The sequence below is a fragment of the Pseudophryne corroboree genome, chromosome 3 (genome assembly GCF_028390025.1).
Source record: "Pseudophryne corroboree isolate aPseCor3 chromosome 3, aPseCor3.hap2, whole genome shotgun sequence".
In the NCBI taxonomy this organism is placed as follows: domain Eukaryota; kingdom Metazoa; phylum Chordata; class Amphibia; order Anura; family Myobatrachidae; genus Pseudophryne; species Pseudophryne corroboree.
Window position 1 is genome coordinate 704624572 of NC_086446.1, and position 17855 is coordinate 704642426.

General features: G+C 43.8%; 1 protein-coding gene and 1 pseudogene across 2 annotated transcripts in view; one reads left to right on the forward strand and one right to left on the reverse strand.

Annotated features, from left to right (window-relative positions):
* Positions 1-4221, reverse strand: part of M6PR (mannose-6-phosphate receptor, cation dependent) — a 32671-nt gene extending 28450 nt beyond the window's left edge. Inside the window, exons 1-2 of one of the 2 annotated variants that reach the window (XM_063962095.1) lie at positions 4025-4221; positions 1164-1313 (exon numbers count right to left, since the gene is read on the reverse strand). In XM_063962095.1, the coding sequence (XP_063818165.1) occupies positions 1164-1312 (149 nt within the window). In that variant the 5' untranslated portion in view covers position 1313; positions 4025-4221. Of the gene's footprint in view, positions 1-1163; positions 1314-3632 lie in introns of both variants that reach the window. The other variant, XM_063962094.1, reaches the window with a different exon arrangement.
* Positions 4222-14563: 10342 nt separating this feature from the next.
* On the forward strand, positions 14564-14682 carry LOC134891217 (5S ribosomal RNA; annotated as a pseudogene).
* Positions 14683-17855: the final 3173 nt, after the last annotated feature.

The window sequence follows — 17855 nt, forward strand, 5'->3', positions numbered from 1 at the left end:
GTGCATTATCAGCGAAATAGGTTTTCATAATACCCCAAACATATAGTAATAGCAGATGATGTGGTAAGCACCTGTGCCTCAGTCTATTTATGTAGTTCTTCTATAAGGCTAACTAAACTGTTTTTTCTCATGAATTCATGACCACTGCTGAATGCTTAGCCTTTCAGGAGATATACCATGGACATAGGTATGTTTCTTTTATTTACCTAAATCACTGTAGCAGACTATAAGAATAATACTGGCAATTACCATTTTTCCTTGGTTTGTTTCTTAGGGCAGGATGTACTAAAGGGAAAATCCGGTACCGCATTTTCATATGTACTAAGACCCGGCTGCCGGGTTTTCGCCACTGAGCTTATCACCATCTTTTTATGGCGATACCCTATAGAAGCCTATGGGCTTTTTTCGCACCGCTGCATCTGCCGCCACACCCTCCCGCCCACCCCCCCTCATCAGTGTTCAGGCAGCCACCGGTGCCGCTCCACGATCCCACAGCTCATTCTCCCACGGCAGCACAGCCATTTCTGCTTCCGGCTGCAGGGGGGAGGAGGAGCCCGGGGACTCCCAGCACACATAACCTCCTGGGGCTGGGAGGTGACGGACCCCACAGAGACACACCTTCTGACAGGTATTACGGGGGGCCTCTGTCACCGCATTGCAATGTTAATTGCATATGTTAGAACATATGCGATTAGCATCGCTGCGGTGGGTGGCAATGTATTTAAATACATCCCGCCCTTACTGTGGTTAATAATGATACAGAGATCATGTGACTATCATGGCAACCAGGCACACGATTTAGTGAGCAGTAAGGCTTTGGTACCTCCCAACCCCGAGCTCTGGCTCTAATCCCCCCTTCTCCACCTTTCCCCATCACATGATATAGTGTGACCCAGCGTTTGTGTGTGTAGGTATGTAACTGGAAGCCATACTACAAAACATCTCCAGAGAGATTTTGAAAAGGAGATAGTATTTATTAGGTGGACAGCTAAGAAATAGCAGCATCAGATGCATACTTAAAACTTATTTAACTTGCTGTTAGTTTTCCTTTTTTCTTTCTCTCAGTTTACACATATCATACTGGCGCATATGTTATATCACTTTAGCACAAGCTGTCTGTGAAAGCATGTTTGACCCTGATGTTCCTGTCAGTGCATGGTTACCTTTTGTTCTTTAATGGAGCCAGCCTTTGGAGTATTTCTTGTTCTGTTTTAGACTTATCACCTCCCGAAAGGATGCAATCATCGACAAGCTGCCCAAAGGTGATAGCTGAGCAAGCTGCTAGGCAGACGCACCACAATTGTGCATACATCCTGTAAAAGAATAAGTACTGAGTATGGAGAAATGCGAGGTCACAACTGCATCCAGGTCAATAGTTCAGTGGCACTGTGTGTGTATGAGGATGACATACAGGGGGTGTGGTGCAGTTATGCCACATAACATGGGTATTCAACATGCGACTATTGTGGAAATATACAACGCAGAATGCCTTGCCTCAGTCTATCATGCCCTAATAGCTAAATTATGTCAGGGCATGCTGGAATGTGTAGTTCCACAACAGCTGGAGGGCTGCATGTTGAATTCCCCTGCCGTGTAACAAATCCCAAAACGCCCCTCGGTTACATTTTATTATTTATCAGAGAGAACAAGGAAGGAAGGAAAATTGCAGGGAGCACAAAGGTTAGAGAAAGATTATTATAAGGAAACTGGAAATTCATCATTAGTGTATGTACATAGATGTAAGTTTAAAACAGTCATTTTCAGTCTCAGCATTTAGCTACACTTAAATGCAAAATGTGTACAAGCACCGCAGCACCAGAATACCCTTGTAACTACTTACTTTTATATTGCAGTAACCAGATCAGAAATGCAAACATGTACAGCAGGCGCCTAAGGTGCGGGCAAGCTGGCAAAAGTCTGCCGCAGGAAGGGTAAACACTCAGCATGACTAAAGTGGATACGTTCTCCTGCACAAGAGAATGTCAGAGAGCTTCTATAGAGGAACTGCTTATTTCATAATGTCACAAGGGAACCAAATATGCATGAGGGACATGCTATGCAGCGGGAGGAAATGCTTTTAAAGGCACAGACAAAGCCTATCTTGGTAAGAAAAGAGAAAGAAAAGAAACTTGTTATTAAAAGGTTTCATTCCTATTTACTATAAACAGAATCATTTGTTTTATGTCCATACTGAAGGTTTAGATATAATTTGTGTCATTTACTATTACATGGAAGATGGTTATCCGAGTGTTGAATACAGCAGTTGCTTCATGCAATAAAAGAAGCAGAAGCCACTTTCAAAGCCTCCCACCAACGATTTCACAACTGCATGAAGGCGCCAAGGACAAGTGTGCAAGTAGCTTATGAGGTTGATGGCTCCCAAATTTAGTGCATAAAAGATTTTTATATAGCTCTCACTAACATAATGTTTGGAAAGTTTATTAGAGAGTTAGAAAACAAGTGGTAACTGCATTCATCTCCTACTTTTTAAAATCAGAGCATCAATGCATGCAACACAAAGGCCTGGATTATTTGACCGTATTGATAAAAGGTGTAAAGAGGAAAAAAAGCACTGCTGCAGATGCATAAGTATCAGAACCATGACAGTGAAACGCATGAGCCAAAGAGCTGGCTTTTATTAACCAATGATGACATGCATGTAAAACGCAATTTAAAAAATAAAATAAAATAGTGAAATAAAAAATACAACAGAAAAAAAGTTTTCAATTAGCAGAGGGATTTCTTAGTCTTAGATTGTATATACCGGTATGTGCTCTTTGCCTCTTGTAACCGTATTAGGTACAGTACTACGTATGCTATAGGTGGATGCTAAGGCCGATTTAGAAATACATATTTGCCTTGGGACAGAATTTGCACTCAATCTAACCATCTGATTCTGCACTGCCCACTGCATTTTAGCATTATCCTAGGCCATGCTCCCCCCAAAACTCTGACTCAGGTTGTGCATATTATAGTTCCCCCACCCCCACGCCGCAGAAAAAGGTTTCTCTTGGTGAAACATTTGCTTTTAACTTTATAATGGGGGCCTGACAGCACAAATCAGAGTTACGCAAGAACACCGACAACACCACAATGTAAATCCTAGTAAAAAACAAAGTACTTTTTTTTTTTTCTTACAGGGAGCGACAACATGGTGCAAGGATTATCGTCCCAACAAGAACATAGTCAACAATGTAACCTGTTCTAGGGATAACACAACAACGGAATGAACTGACAAACTATTTTGTATGGGTTAATTGTGAAGATGGTTAAAATAAAAAAAACCTACAAAACATTTGCATCAGCCATTAGTTGCGAAGTCCATGCCAGATGGCAGGCACACTTTCTGCTAAGGTCCAATATTTCTAATTCTGCCCAGTAAATACTTTTTAAATGAGGGCTGAGAAACCTGTTTTCATATGGAAACATGTGATCTTCAGTACGTAACTGAATTAGCAATTGCCCATGTTTTACATGTGTCTGTGTGCTTATTTCTGCCCTTTATGTGACGTTAGGCCAGAGACTAGCAGCCTGCAGCTCTCCAGCTTTCATGGAACCACAAGTCCCAGCAGTGACAGGGCATTTTGGGACCAGCCTCCCAACAGCAGCCTGTTAAACTGTATACATATTACCTGTATCTGTCCTTTTCTTTCCAATGGGATGCGACAGCTCTCAGCGGACAATCCTTCTGCGCCCCTTAAGCAGCAAATATGTTGTTTTCTTAGATTCAAGTGTTTCAGTTCCACGTCAGGGGGCACAGCATTCCCCGCACTGCACAAGACACCCCTCACCCTAAATAATCACTGGCATGAAATATCCTGACCTGCAGTACAGGTCACAAAACCAATTATATCTAACTCACAGACTGAGCATGCCAGTAGCTGTCCCTTCAAGTCACCCCTAACCACACACACTCTCCTGCAAGGACCTTCTATGAACCTGATATCATCTGCTCATTCCCAAATACAGGTGACAGGTGACCAGCAGCCCCCCTGATCCCTACCCTATCATCAAAGATCCCTACACATAATCATGTGACTCCTCATTTACTCCTCTCCTTCCACTTCTCCTTCTGCTCAGCAAGACCGGAAGCCGGAAGCAAAACGGAAGCAGAAGCCGGGTTGCCAGCTGTGGGCAGTGGGGTCTGAGTGCCTGGGACAGCGACCATCAAGCAGTCAGGACCCCGCCTTCGCTGTATGGCTAGGAGTCACGGGGATTTGGTCACATGCTCTCACATGGTCGCGACGTCTCTGAGGGTCCGGAAGTGATGTCAGTAGTCCAGCAGGGCATGACGGGATTTGTAGTTTGGTTGGCTGCATTGTGTCTTCTGAGCTAAAGGCTTGTTTCAGAAATTCAGAGTTGCAAGCGAAGCAGGGAAGCACATAACTAGGCAATACTATGGGTCAGATGTAACACGTGCAGGGAGAGTTAGATTTGGGTGGGTAATATTGTTTCTGTGCAGGGTAAATACTGGCTGCTTTATTTTTACACTGCAATCTAGATTCCAGTTTGAACACACCCCACCCAAATCTAACTCTCTTTGCACGTTATATCTGCCCCACCGGCAGTGCACATAGTTTTGCCCAGTTGTGTACTTTTTGTACCCCCCAGTAGTAGTAGCATCCTTATACGTAATGCCCCCCTGTAGTAGTAGCGTCCTTATACGTAATGCCCCCCCAGTAATAGTAACGTCCTTATACGTAATGCCCCCCAGTAGTAGCGTCTTTATACGTAATTCCCCCTCCCCCAGTAGTAGCATCCTTATACGTAATGCCCCCCCAGTAGTAGTAGTAGTGTACTTACATGTAATGCCCCCCCTGTAGTAGTAGCGTTCCTACATGTAATGCCCCCACAGTAGTAGCGTCGTTATACGTAATGCCTCCCCAGTAGTAGTAGCGTACTTACATGTAATGCTACCCCTGTAGTAGTAGCGCCCTTACATGTAATGGCATACCTTCCAACTGTACCTTTTTAATAGGTACAGTACCTTTTTTTTATGGTCTGTACCTATTTTTGACTCTCCAAACTTCCATTGAAAGTATAGGAAAAGGGGCGTGGTCACGCCCCCTTTACCCGTGACCACGCCCCCTTTTCAAATTTGTACCGATTTTTGTGTGTAAAATGTTGGAGGGTATGTAATGGCCCCCCCAGTAGTAGCGTTGTCATACGTAATGCCCCACTGTAGTAGCGTCCTTACATGTAATGCCCCCCCAGTAGTAGCGTTGTTATACGTAATGCCCCCCGTAGTAGTAGGGTCCTTACAAGTAATGCCCCCCCCAGTAGTAGCGTCCATAATGCGCGCGCACACATACTTCACACACACACACACAATTCACACATATATATATACACACACACACACATTTCTTTCTCACCCTCCACTTACCGAAGTCTGGCTGGCCGCCACTGTAATTACTCTCCCTCTCTCTGTACAGCAGCCTGGTCTGTGTAGCTCCGCCCCCTTCTGGCCCATTTAGCTCCACCCCTTCTGGCCCATTTAGCTCCGCCCCCTCCTCTGATCCGTACACAGCCGCTGTCACACAGGTGAGGGGAGGGGAGGAGGCTTTTCATGCTGCCGGCGCTGCTGCCAGTGCCTGTCATACAGTGACAGCACAGCAGCTGGCAGCAGCAGCAGGGGGGACAGGACGGCGCAGCAGCAGGGAAGGGATTCAGAGCAGGGGGAGCGCCTCTCCGTCCCAGCGCCTCCCTGCACTGCATCCCTTCGCTGAGGAGGTAGCGCCGGGCCTGATCAGAGAAACACAAAATTAAGCAAATATAGTATAGTAGTCCTTTTGGAACCAAGTAGGCATAATTTCTAATTGCACTTACAAAGTACAGGAGATAATAGGCAGGGACGTGCAGTCAGGGGAGGCAGTGCCTCCCCTGTCATTCATGATTAAAATAATACAAAGAAGATACTTATGACACATTTTCTGTGTCATAAGTATTTTATTTATATTATGTGAATCATTTTACAGTTTGAATTGATGTTAAAATGTATTTTGCGGCACCGAGAACGGTGCCTCCTGCTCTCCATTGTGATGGTCCGGAAGCAGGGGGCGGGCAGGGGGCAGGGACAAGCAGAGGGCTGTAAAAGCCCATTGAAAAAATGAATGGAAGCGGCACCTGTCCAAGTGCCGCTGAACAGCAGGGGCGTGCTTTCAGCGTATCTGAAAGCATGCCCCTGTCACTGTTACTGCATCCGGCCATGAGCGTCATCAAGTGGGGTCTGCGGGGACCGACAGAACGGGACCCGGGTCTGCAGCTGAAAAGAGGAATAGTCTGCACGACTCTGCAGTGGCGCACACAGAGACGGAGACAGCTTTGTCTCCGTCTCAGCAAAAGCCGCGATCGCGACCGCGGATCTGCAGCGGCAAGAGAGAGCTAAGGAGCTCTCTGCTTATAGCATCTCCACCACTGCCACACTTTCTGCTCCCAGCCCGAGATGGACTCTGTAAGTTTAAAGCCAATGTTTGTGTGTATTTGTATGTTTGCATGTAGTACAGTATGTCTGTGAGTTTGTGCAATTGTGTATGTACAGTATGTATTCATGTGTATGTGTTTGTGTATGAATATGTGCATGTACTGTATGTGTAATATATATATATATATATATAGAAGGCAAACAAGTCTGGCACTCACCCATGGGCAAAGTGAGCTACTGTAAGCTCCTGCTCCAGTGCCCTCCTCAACAAACACAGCGGTCTGCATGTATGGAACGGAGAAACAATGGTGGCACTCTGGCGACTCGGTTAAAGATGTGTAGAAATAGTGCTGTTTATTCAACGTTTCGGGGTACAAGCCCCCGTCTTCAGGATACACTAACGGTTGTGTATCCTGAAGACGGGGGCTTGTACCCCGAAACGTTGAATAAACAGCACTATTTCTACACATCTTTAACCGAGTCTCCAGAGTGCCGCCATTGTTTATCCGTTCTATCTATCTATCTATCTATCTATCTATCTATCTATCTATCTATCTATCTATCTATCTATCTATCTATCTATCTATAATTCTCCAAACGCGGCATGAACGGCACTCACAGGGTAGAACATATGAAAAAATGCTGGTATGTTTATTGATGTAACGTTTCGGAGCTACTGCTCCTTCTTCCAGACACCAGACAGAATTCTGTCACCTTTTCCCTGGCATCACCCACTGCTGTCACCCTCTCCCTGGCATCACCCTTCCCGCCACCCTCTCCCAGGCATCACTCACTGCTGTCACCCTCTCCCTGGTGACCCTCTCCCTGGCGTCACGCTCTTCCTGGCGTCACGCTCTTCCTGTCACATTCTGGCGTCACCCACTCCCTGTCACCCACTGCTTTCACCCTCTCTCTGGCGTCACCCTCTGCTGGCTATTTTGTTGTCCAGGACATCCATTAACTTAATAGCGCCACATCCACGGTGCTATTAAGTTAATGGAAGCCCTGGACAACAAAATTGCATTCATGTCCTCCTCCCACTCCCTTCCCCAGTCCCAAACACTAACTATTATTATTTTTTCTATAAAAATGTACAATATATCACAAGTATGATGAGCAGGCAGGCAGCGGGAATTGGCGGCATCGGACTGAGATGCAAATTAGTGGCGGAGGGCTGGGTCAGTTGATGGTGGGCGAGTTTGTAAGCCACTGGCGGTGGCAGCGGGCATCGTCTCAGGGGCAGTAGCGGGCATAGGCTTGGCGGCGGTAGGGGTCATTGGCAGGATTCGGCAGACATTATGGCTGCAGTGCCTCACCAGCCACTGACCTCACCGCACGCCACTGATAATAGGCATATGTTGTAACATCCCAATGGGCAAAAGCTTATTGGGATGTTACAACATATGCCTATTATGAGTGTGGAACAAGAGAAACACTTATTTTTCAGATCCGATCCTTTGGAGTCTGGAACATACCAAGTTGATACTGTTTAACAACTTATTGACTAAAGCCAAAACAAAGGGTGAATCCTTTATGTTATCATTTGATTGTAACTATATTGGCTAATTGGATACATGTTATCTTTGAGCGCGCTATGGTGGTCATTCCGAGTTGATCTCTAGCTGCTTTCGTTCCCAGTGCACCGATCAGGCAAAAAATTGGCAATTCTGCGCATGCGTATGGGGCGCAATGCGCACGCGCGACGTACTTTCACAAAAGCCGATGCAGTTTCACACAAGGTCTAGCGACGCTTTTCAATCGCACTGCTGGCCGCAGAGTGATTGACAGGAAGTGGGTGTTTCTGGGAGGTAACTGACTGTTTTCGGGGAGTGTGTGTAAAAACGCATGCGTGTCAGATACAAACGCAGGCGTGCCTGGGGTAACGCAGGCGTGGCTGGCCGAACGCAGGGCGTGTTCGTGACGTCAAAACAGGAACTAAATAGTTTGCAGTGAACGCAAGCTAGGAGTAGGTCTCGAGCTGCTCAGAAACTGCACAATCTATTTTTGTAGCAGTGTTGCGAACCTTTCGTTCGCACTTCTGCTAAGCTAAGATACACTCCCAGATGGCTGCGGCTTAGCGTTTGCACGGCTGCTAAAAGCAGCTAGCGAGCGAACAACTCGGAATGAGGGCCTATATCACTTTGTGCTTTATTCATTTTTTGTGGTCTGTACCTGCCAAAAAGGGCTTTGTACCAATTTTTGACTCTCCAAATTTCCAGTGAAAGTATAGGAAAGGGGATGTGGCCACGCCCCCTTTTCTAATTTGTACCAGTTTTTATGTGGGAAATGTTGGAGGGTATGCCTATTATGTAATCAAAGTTAGGGTGCTATGGGCTTTAGAGTAGAGATGGACAATAGAAACCGATGGTTAGCAGCCATCGATGTTCCCAATCCAATAGTACCCCTTTCACATCGCACAAATAACCCGGTATCGACACGGCATATTGCCGTGTCGACACGGGTCAGTGTGCGATGTGAAAGCACTCTGCGGGAATTAGCGGGTCGCCTGACCCGGTAATTCAACCCGGTATAAAAGAAGGATTATACCCGGGTTGAATACCGGGTCAGGCGCAGTGTGAATGGGAGCCGCGTCGATGCGACACGGTTCCCATTCACAGCATAGGGAGAGGCGGCGCAGGAGATGAGCTCATCTCCCAGCGCTGCCTCCAACCCCGCCCTGCTGCTGCTGCGCCCCACCGCTGCTATGGCAACCGACCCGGTATATTGCCGGGTCGGAAAGCCACCATAGCAGAGCAAATGCTGGATCCCACCCGGTAAGGACACGTTTCTCTTACCGGGTGGGATCCGGCATTTGTGATCTGAATGTGGTATCAGAGTACCATTTTCCATCAAATTGCAGGTATTTGATAATTACCAGCCATCGAATGCAGTTTGACAGTTTGTAAGCGGCTGCGGGCTCCTGGAAGTGCTTAAGGTTTTACATTTCTATGCCTGATAATAAATTGAGGATTATCATAAGAATACTAACAACATTTAAATAGTTTTAATGAACTTATTTATTACTAAGTTAATTAACTAAATATACATTAACAGTACAATAAAGTATCATTCTGTAACCCCCATATAGAAGAATGAACACCGACCAGACCTGACAAATTTGATCCTGGCCTCACATCTTCTTGAGAGATGAGTATGAAAAATGTTATAGCTTAACAGTCAATGTCAAATTGATACAATAATATGTTTTGGAGTGGATAAAGCAAATGAAGCCACAAAATGTAACACTTTAATACAGTAGTATGGGCTCCCTGGACACATGTCCCACTGGGTTCTGGTATAAATGGTCGACTATGTTAAGGTCGACAGTCATTATGTCGACCACTATTGGTTGACGTTGACATGGTTAACATGGACAAATAGTCGACACATGGAAATGGTCGACACGGGAAGGTCGACACATGAAAAGCTCAACATGGATTTTTTAACTGTTTTTAGTGTCATTTTTTCTGTAACATGACCAGGTACCCCAATTAGTTTACCGCATCCCCTTGCTTGGCTCGCTTCTCTCGCCATGCTGTGGGCAAGGTGCCTCGCTCCGCTACCGCTGTGCTCGGCACGGGTTACTACAATCGTAGTCCACGTGGATGGTAAAGTTTTAAAAAGTTAAAAATTTTTTTTTTAAAAAGCCATGTCGACCTTTTCATATGTCGACCTGCCTTGTGTCAACCATTTCCATGTGTCGACCATTTGACCAAGTAGGGTCGACCTGCCAAATGGATACTGTCCCACTGTCACCCTTGTTGAACCTTATGGGCAGTCTGCTTTAGGGATTCTTCCTTTTATTTGTAGGGATCACTATGAGATCCTGGTGGTCGGTATCCCGCTGGTCAGGAGGCCAACGTTGGGATCCTGGCTGCGAGCACAGTGTGTTCCTTTGCAGACTCGCTGCGCTCGCCACGCTTCGGTCGCCACAAGGTTCTATTCCCCCTCAGGTGGTGGCGTGGACCTCCACCCAAGTGGGGAAACCACTACCCAAGTGTGGAAACCATCCGGCGGTCAGGATTCTGTCCGCCGGTATTTTAGCAGGTGTCGGGATTCCGGTGTCAGTATCCTGACCGCCGGGATCCTGATCGTCGGTCAATTGACTGCTTCCCTATTCGTACAGTCTGTCCCAAAATTGCATGTGATCAAAATACCAACAGTTGGATCCTGATAGGAGGCCGACACATCCCAGAGGTAAGTACAGGGGTTGGGATAGTGTTATTCATTAGGGGGAAAGTTAGACTGTGAAGGGTGTTAGGGTTAGGCTGTGGGGGGGTGGTTAGGGTAAAACTGGATACACACACTGGAGGGACGGGGATTTGTTCTGACATCGGAACAAATCCCAGTCAGGCAGAACTGCCTTCACACACTGGGGCAACTTTAATGAAGGATGGAACGATTATGTTCTGTCCGTATTAGCATACTATAGGATGCTAGCGATATCAGGTTTGATGTGCAGCACATCAAACCTGACGATATCCCTAGTGACCATGGCACCAGCAGCAGAGCCGGCCCTAACCAGTATGATGCCCTAGGCAACATTTTGGCTGGTGCCCCCCCCCCCCCCCCCCTCATTTTGGTGCTCCTACTCACTATATTTCTAGACTTTCCCAGCACCATCACACCTTATCCAAAGCAGTTCTCATTTTGGTGCTTATATTTTAAATAGGAACAGTGCACACATTCGGCACACAGCTCAAAAAGGGGTGTGTTCTTGCTGGGAAGGGGCATGGCCATACATTGGTACCCCCAATTCAAATTACGCCACACAGTAGTGCAACTTTATTCTCATGTTATCATGCTATAGTGTCCGTTATTCACGTTACATCACACAGTAGTACTACTTTATTTTATATACGTTACTCCTCACAGTAGTGACCCTTATTCACATTACATCACACTGAATTGCTCCTTATTGATATTATACCACATCATATTGCTCTTTATTCACATTAGGCCACACAGTAGTGCCCTTTCTATACGTTACGCCACACAGTAAAGCACCTTATACACATAATGCCACACATTAGTAATGCATTTATACACATAATACCACACAGTAATGCCCCTTACACATATGACATATTGTTAATGTCCTTATAAACATAATGCCCCTTACACATTATCCCAACCTTTATTATTGCCCTTATACACATAATGCCCCTTACACATATGCCGAACACTACTGCACAAGGAACCCACACACAGGACTCACATGGCCGCTAACACTGTGACCTCTGCTTGGATACAGATGTGTTCTCATACACCTTGCCTCAATACGCCATACAGCAGGAGATGCTTGAGTCAGCTGGCAGCTCTGCTAACGTTGGGCGCCTTTGTTTGATGAAAATGCCTCTTATTTGCATTATTATGTGGCTAGGATGCACAAGCAGGTTTTGCTGATTAAAGTGATATGCAGTATGCCTATATTCTGTGTGCGACTGTGGCTGAATCTGCATACGAAATGCTATGTTACAGTGATTTCCAGGAATACACTGTAATGTAGCATTTCCTATGCAGATACAGCCGCAGTCACACACAGAACATAGGCATGCCGCATATCATTTTAATCAGCAGAAGCTGCTTGTGCCCCTAGGTATATCAAATGCCCTAGGCATTTTCCTTAGTTCTCCTATGCCTAGGGCTGGCTCTCACCAGCATGAATTGAGCGATATGTCATCTTATCCGGCAGGATTTAAATAAGTTTATTACTTCATTAAATCTGTACTAATCATATTAAAGACTATTGCATAGTGGAATTCTAGAACATTTCTTAAAACTTTAGTACATTCTGCCAAAAAGATGACCAGTCTGTACAGGACTGTAATAATAAGCAATGAAAGAAAATACATAACCAACTTTTAGAGGGAATATATGGGGTAAATGTAATAGCCTGCGAAATGCCAGAGGTACAGGGCTTTGTGTGAGTCTGCCCAAAACCAGCTTGGTTTTGCCTTACAAATGATTGCCACTTTAAAAAAAATGGGTAGACTCAAACAAAATCTTGCACCGGCAACTCGCAGGCTATTACATTTACCCCATATATTCCCTCTAAAAGTTGGTTATGAATTTTCTTTCATTGCTTATTATTACAGTCCCAGTTTCTAGTAATTCAGCAAGAGCACTGTACGTGAACCGGAATCAGGAGCAGCTTCACAGCAGGCAGGAGTTGCGGGCTCCAGAGTCAGAGCGGGTACAGAGTGGAGCGGCAGCGGTGACTCCGCTTTGTGTGTGAGGAGTCTGCTCAGGGGAGAGAGTGTGTGGGTGATGCTGAAAGGGAGCTGCCTGATCAGATAGGGCAGCGGAGAGTGGCTGCCGCTCTGTGTGTAAGGAGACTGTGGGTGGCTGTGTTGCAGAAGGTCCAGAAAGGTCCAGATTCCCACCGGATACGCAAGTATCATTAACTTTACTATACTGACTGTTTTGCTGTTTATTGTTTCTCTTCACAGCTAGACTGTATTACAGTATTGCATAGTTTGTATTGTTTTTGTTTTGTTTTGTTTTTTTAATTGTATTTTGGTTGGTAACAGGGAGTTAGAGTTCTAACAAAATGCATGTCGTGCACGATGTATGTGCATCTGGAGCAACAGTGCCAGTGTGAATACATCTGCGTGGGATTTGTGCGAATGGCTGCCCTAGAAGCCCAGGTAACTGACCTAGAGCAGACCATTACAAGACTGAGAGGTATTCACAATCTAGAGTAAAGCATAGATAGAACGGTGGAGGAGTTGCAGGGGGTCACACCAGTAGACGAGGGCAACCAGGTAGCCAGCTGGGTCACAGTTAGAAAGAGGAAAAAGAGGGTTAAGAGGCATCTCTGGCATGACATCTCTGAACTATCAAACCCGAACAAATTTGCCCGATTGGACTAAGATTCTTTGGATGATAGTGAGGAAATGACAGGGCTGCAGGAAACTGTTCCCTCTAGCAACCAGAGGAGTGGTCCCTCCGGCACAGATGGGGAAAAAAAAAGAAAGATACCTTGTCAGATCGTGGTGGTAGGGGATTCAGTTATCAGGAAGACAGACAGGGAAATCTGCTACCGGGACCATGATTGCCGTACAGTCTCTTGTCTCCCAGGTGCTTGGGTTCGGCACATCACGGACTGGTTAGATTGATTGTTGAGAGGGGCTGGGAAAGACCTGGTGTTCTTGGTGCACGTTGGCACCAACGACAAAGTTAGTGGAAGGTGGGAAAGTTTATAGGGACTTACGCCAGAAACTAAAGGCAAGGACATCTATGGTAATATTCTCCGAAATATTACCTGTGCCACGCGCTAGCCCAGGGAGGTAGAGGGAGATTAGGGAGGCAAATGTGTGTCTTAGAGACTGGTGTACGAAGGAGGGGTTTGTGTTCCTAGAACATTGGGCGGACTTCTCAGTCAGGCGCCATCTTTTTGTCTTTTGGGGGGATTTGCGTAGAGGCAATAGACTGTTTGGTCTCTCTGGGGCACACTTTAGTTGTAATTGATGAAAAGATTTTGTTAACAGAGAATTTTATAAAACTTAACGTTTAATGCTGTCATATTAAAATTTCAGAACGATCAAAAAACATAACTGGTGATAGAGAGTTTTATACAATTCGCTGAATACATTCAGTGTAGCCTAATCATACATGTTGCTCTTTGTATGTGACTGATACAATTGTTTCTTTCCTCAATTTTGAATTCGCAACAGTTCCACTTTGGGAGATAAAGCCTGCTTATGTGGTATTACCACAGACTAAGAATCATTTATCCTGGAATAAACTATAATGATGTTAGGTGCAATTTTCAAGGGATCATAAATTAACTTCTCTACCCCTACTTTTGCTAGGATCCGATATCTACTATTCTGATTTTTCTTCTTTAACAATTTGATTTATTAAAGATTTCTAAAATTAGTTTATACTTTCTCTAAAAATCTTCATTTTTCATACTCTCTCATGGTTGCTGCTCTGCAATGTTAAACTTAACAACAGAGACTTCCCACTGGACAGCAGAAGTGTAAAACTTATCTTCCTTCTCACTTTTTCCAAATTCCTGTTCTTTACAAGGGTATATTTGTGTTATCCTCTGAGCATACATACATCTTTTCAACATACACTCTCTCATCCAATACAGGTAATATAGGCGATTATTAGTGACGCTTTTCTACTATCTACAGTCACACCACACTGGTCATACCCGATCCCATCTGATCTTGGAAGCCAAGCAGTGTTGGGCCTGATCAGTACCGGAAAGGGAGACCTTCTGGGAATGTCGGGTACTGTAGAAATATATAGACTGAACTATTCAAACACCTAGGAAAGCAGAAGTGTACTTTACTTTTTCCAATACCAAAACAATAGGCAAATAACACTCTCTCATTGCTCATTCAATGGCAACAGATGAGCAAAAGCAGAAGTGTCTGGTATTCTTTCTGTCTTCCCGATTCCTTAAATTAATTGTGACTTTTAATGTTTAAGATTTAATTCACATCAACTTTATCTCAAACATATATCAAGACAGAAAATCAATACGAATAAGTACCAATAGCATAAGAGCTGCTGATTGATGAGAACAGCCCATGTTTTTTTGTTCTATGCAAGTGATACTTCAATAAATTTTACATGTCAAGGATAGAAGAACAAAACATATGAGATTGTCGCTCTGAGCATTATTACCTTGATCATTATTTACTCCAAAGGTGTTCTCTTCATGTTAAGACATATAATTTAACGTAACATACGATTTTGACTGTATACTGTATATTAACAAATATTGGAAGAAACACGAGGAGTCATTCATTGATTACATTTTTAAAATTTTTTGATCGTTCTGAAATTTTAATGACAGCATTAAACGTTAAGTTTTATTACATTCTCTGTTAACAAAATATTTTAATCAATTACGACTAAAGTGTGCCCCAGAAAGACCAAACAGTCTTTTGCCTCTACGCAAATCCCCCCAAAAGAGTATAGTTTTTTCTGAACTATTTCTGGGGGCACTGCCAACTATGTCATTATTAGATCTTTGACCCACAAGGGCAATTCGATAATTTTATGTTGGTTTATGATAATATTCTATTCATTATTCTATTCATGCTTGAATATTTTGCATTCTTTCCAGTGCAGATTCCAAAAAAAACCTACTTACACCATCTTTTTTTCACAGTGGATTGCACCTGAGTGAGGAGGGGGCTGCGGTTCTTGGGTGGAAGGATGGTCACAAGGTTGGAGGAGTTCTTAAACTAAGAGCCTGGGGGGAGGCCTTAGCTAGAATCTATGGGTCATGCAGTGAGAATAGTAAGGATGGAGGTAACAAACTAAATGGGGGTGGAGAAGGGGTAAGGGAAAGAGCAGCCAGTAAGGATATTTACATGGGTTCTAACAAGGGTAGTACCGAAGGTATTGCAAGGATCTAAACTAACGACGACTGTGGGTCAGCACTGTGGCATATAGAAAATGATGTCCTTATCACAAGTGAAAACACTTATGTCGGGGGGGAGGGTTTCATAAGACTTGATGGATCGATCAGAGTAATTAGTAAGTAGGGCTGTATTAAATATGATGGGGTGGAGAGGGAGGGAGGAGAATAACTGTCGGTAAGAGTAAGTAGTGGAAGGCATTAATAAATAACGATAGGATACCATTAAAAAACAAATGGACAAGGGAAATAGTACATCAAAATGTATGCTTGCGAACACAAGTAGCCTATCGCATAAAATGGGGGAATTTGAATTACTTGCATTAAAGGATCAGTATATTATAGGTATAATGGAAACATGGTTGGACGACTCTCACGATGGGGTTGCAAACTTGGAGGGATATACTCTTTTCAGGAGGGACAGAGCTAACAAAAGGGCAGGAGGTGTATGTCTTTATGTTAAACCATCTCTAAAATCGTACTTAAAGGAGTTTATTTATGAAGGGACAGGAGATAACGTGGAGTCACTATGGGTTGAAATCTCAAGTGGGGGTACTGATGCTAAGAAAATTGTCATAGGCACGTGCTACAAACAGCCGGATGTTAGCATACAAGAGGAAGAACAACTCTTGCAGCAAATTGAAAAAGCTGCGGGATTGTGGGACATCTTAGTGATTGGGGATTTTAATTATCCTGATATAAATTGGAGTAACGATTCATGTGTAAAAGCTAGGGGTAACAGGTTCTTAAATACGTTAAAGGATCACTACTTGTCTTAATTAGTTGAGGACCTGACACTATATGATCACATTTGACATCAGTTTCCAGAAACATAGCTATAAGGGATCAACCAAAACATTTAACTTTAGAAAAGCTAAATTCAGTATGCTGAGACATGCACTAAATGACGTTGACTGGGAAGTTTTGTTTCATGGGGAGAATACTACAGAAATGTGGGAGGCTTTAAAAGGGTTACTCGATAGCAACATTCGCAAATTCATTCCCATGGGCAGTAAACGCAGGAGTACTAAAATCAAACCTATGTGGCTTAATAAGAAGGTCAAGGAAGAAATGGTTAAAAAGAGACGTGCTTTCAAAGCATTTAAATCTAATGGAACGGTGGAGTCATTCCAGTACTACGAGGAATGCAATAAAAGAAGCAAAAAAGTAATACGAGCGCTAAAATAGATAACGAAAAGCAAATTGCTATAGAGAGTAAAACCAATCCTAAAAAGTTTTTTAAATACATAAACAGTAATAGGTTAAAAAAGGAGAAAGTAGGTACAATAAAAGATGAATTGGGAGTCTTGATTAATGATGACAAAATAAAAGCAGAAATACTGAACAAATTTTTTTCATCAGTGTTCACCAGAGATGAACAGATGGTGGGAGTAGTTTATAATGACAGTGACGATAATGCCACATGGCTAAATACTTGCTTAAGTGGGGATATAATCCGGGAGAGACTAAGCAAAATTAAATTAATAAATCACCGAGCCCAGATGGACTTCATCCGAGGGTTCTTATGGAGCTTAAGTCACAACTAGCAAGACCCCTATACTTGATCTTCTATAGTTCAATTTGATCAGGCATGGTACCAAAAGATTGGTGTATAGCTGAGGTAGTGCCATTATTTAAAAAGGAAACTAAAAATCATCATGGTAATTACAGACCAGTTAGTTTGACATCTATAGTGGGTAAAATATTGGAAGGGATTTTAAGAGATAGCATAGAGGATTATCTGCAGACTGCTAAGATTATTAGCATAAACCAGCATGGGTTTGTGAGGGACAGATCATACCAAACTAACGTAATTAACTTCTACGAGGAAGTGAGCGACAATCTTGACCAGGGGAAAGCTGTGGATTTGGTCTATTTAGATTTTGCAAAAGCCTTCGATATAGTGCTGCACAGGAGACTGATTCTTAAATTAATGGAGCTAGGCCTAGGTAAAACTATTTGTACATGGATAAGTAGTTGGGTGGATAATAGGGAACAGTGAGCAGTGTTCAATTTCCAGCTGGGCAACAGTAGTCAGCAGAA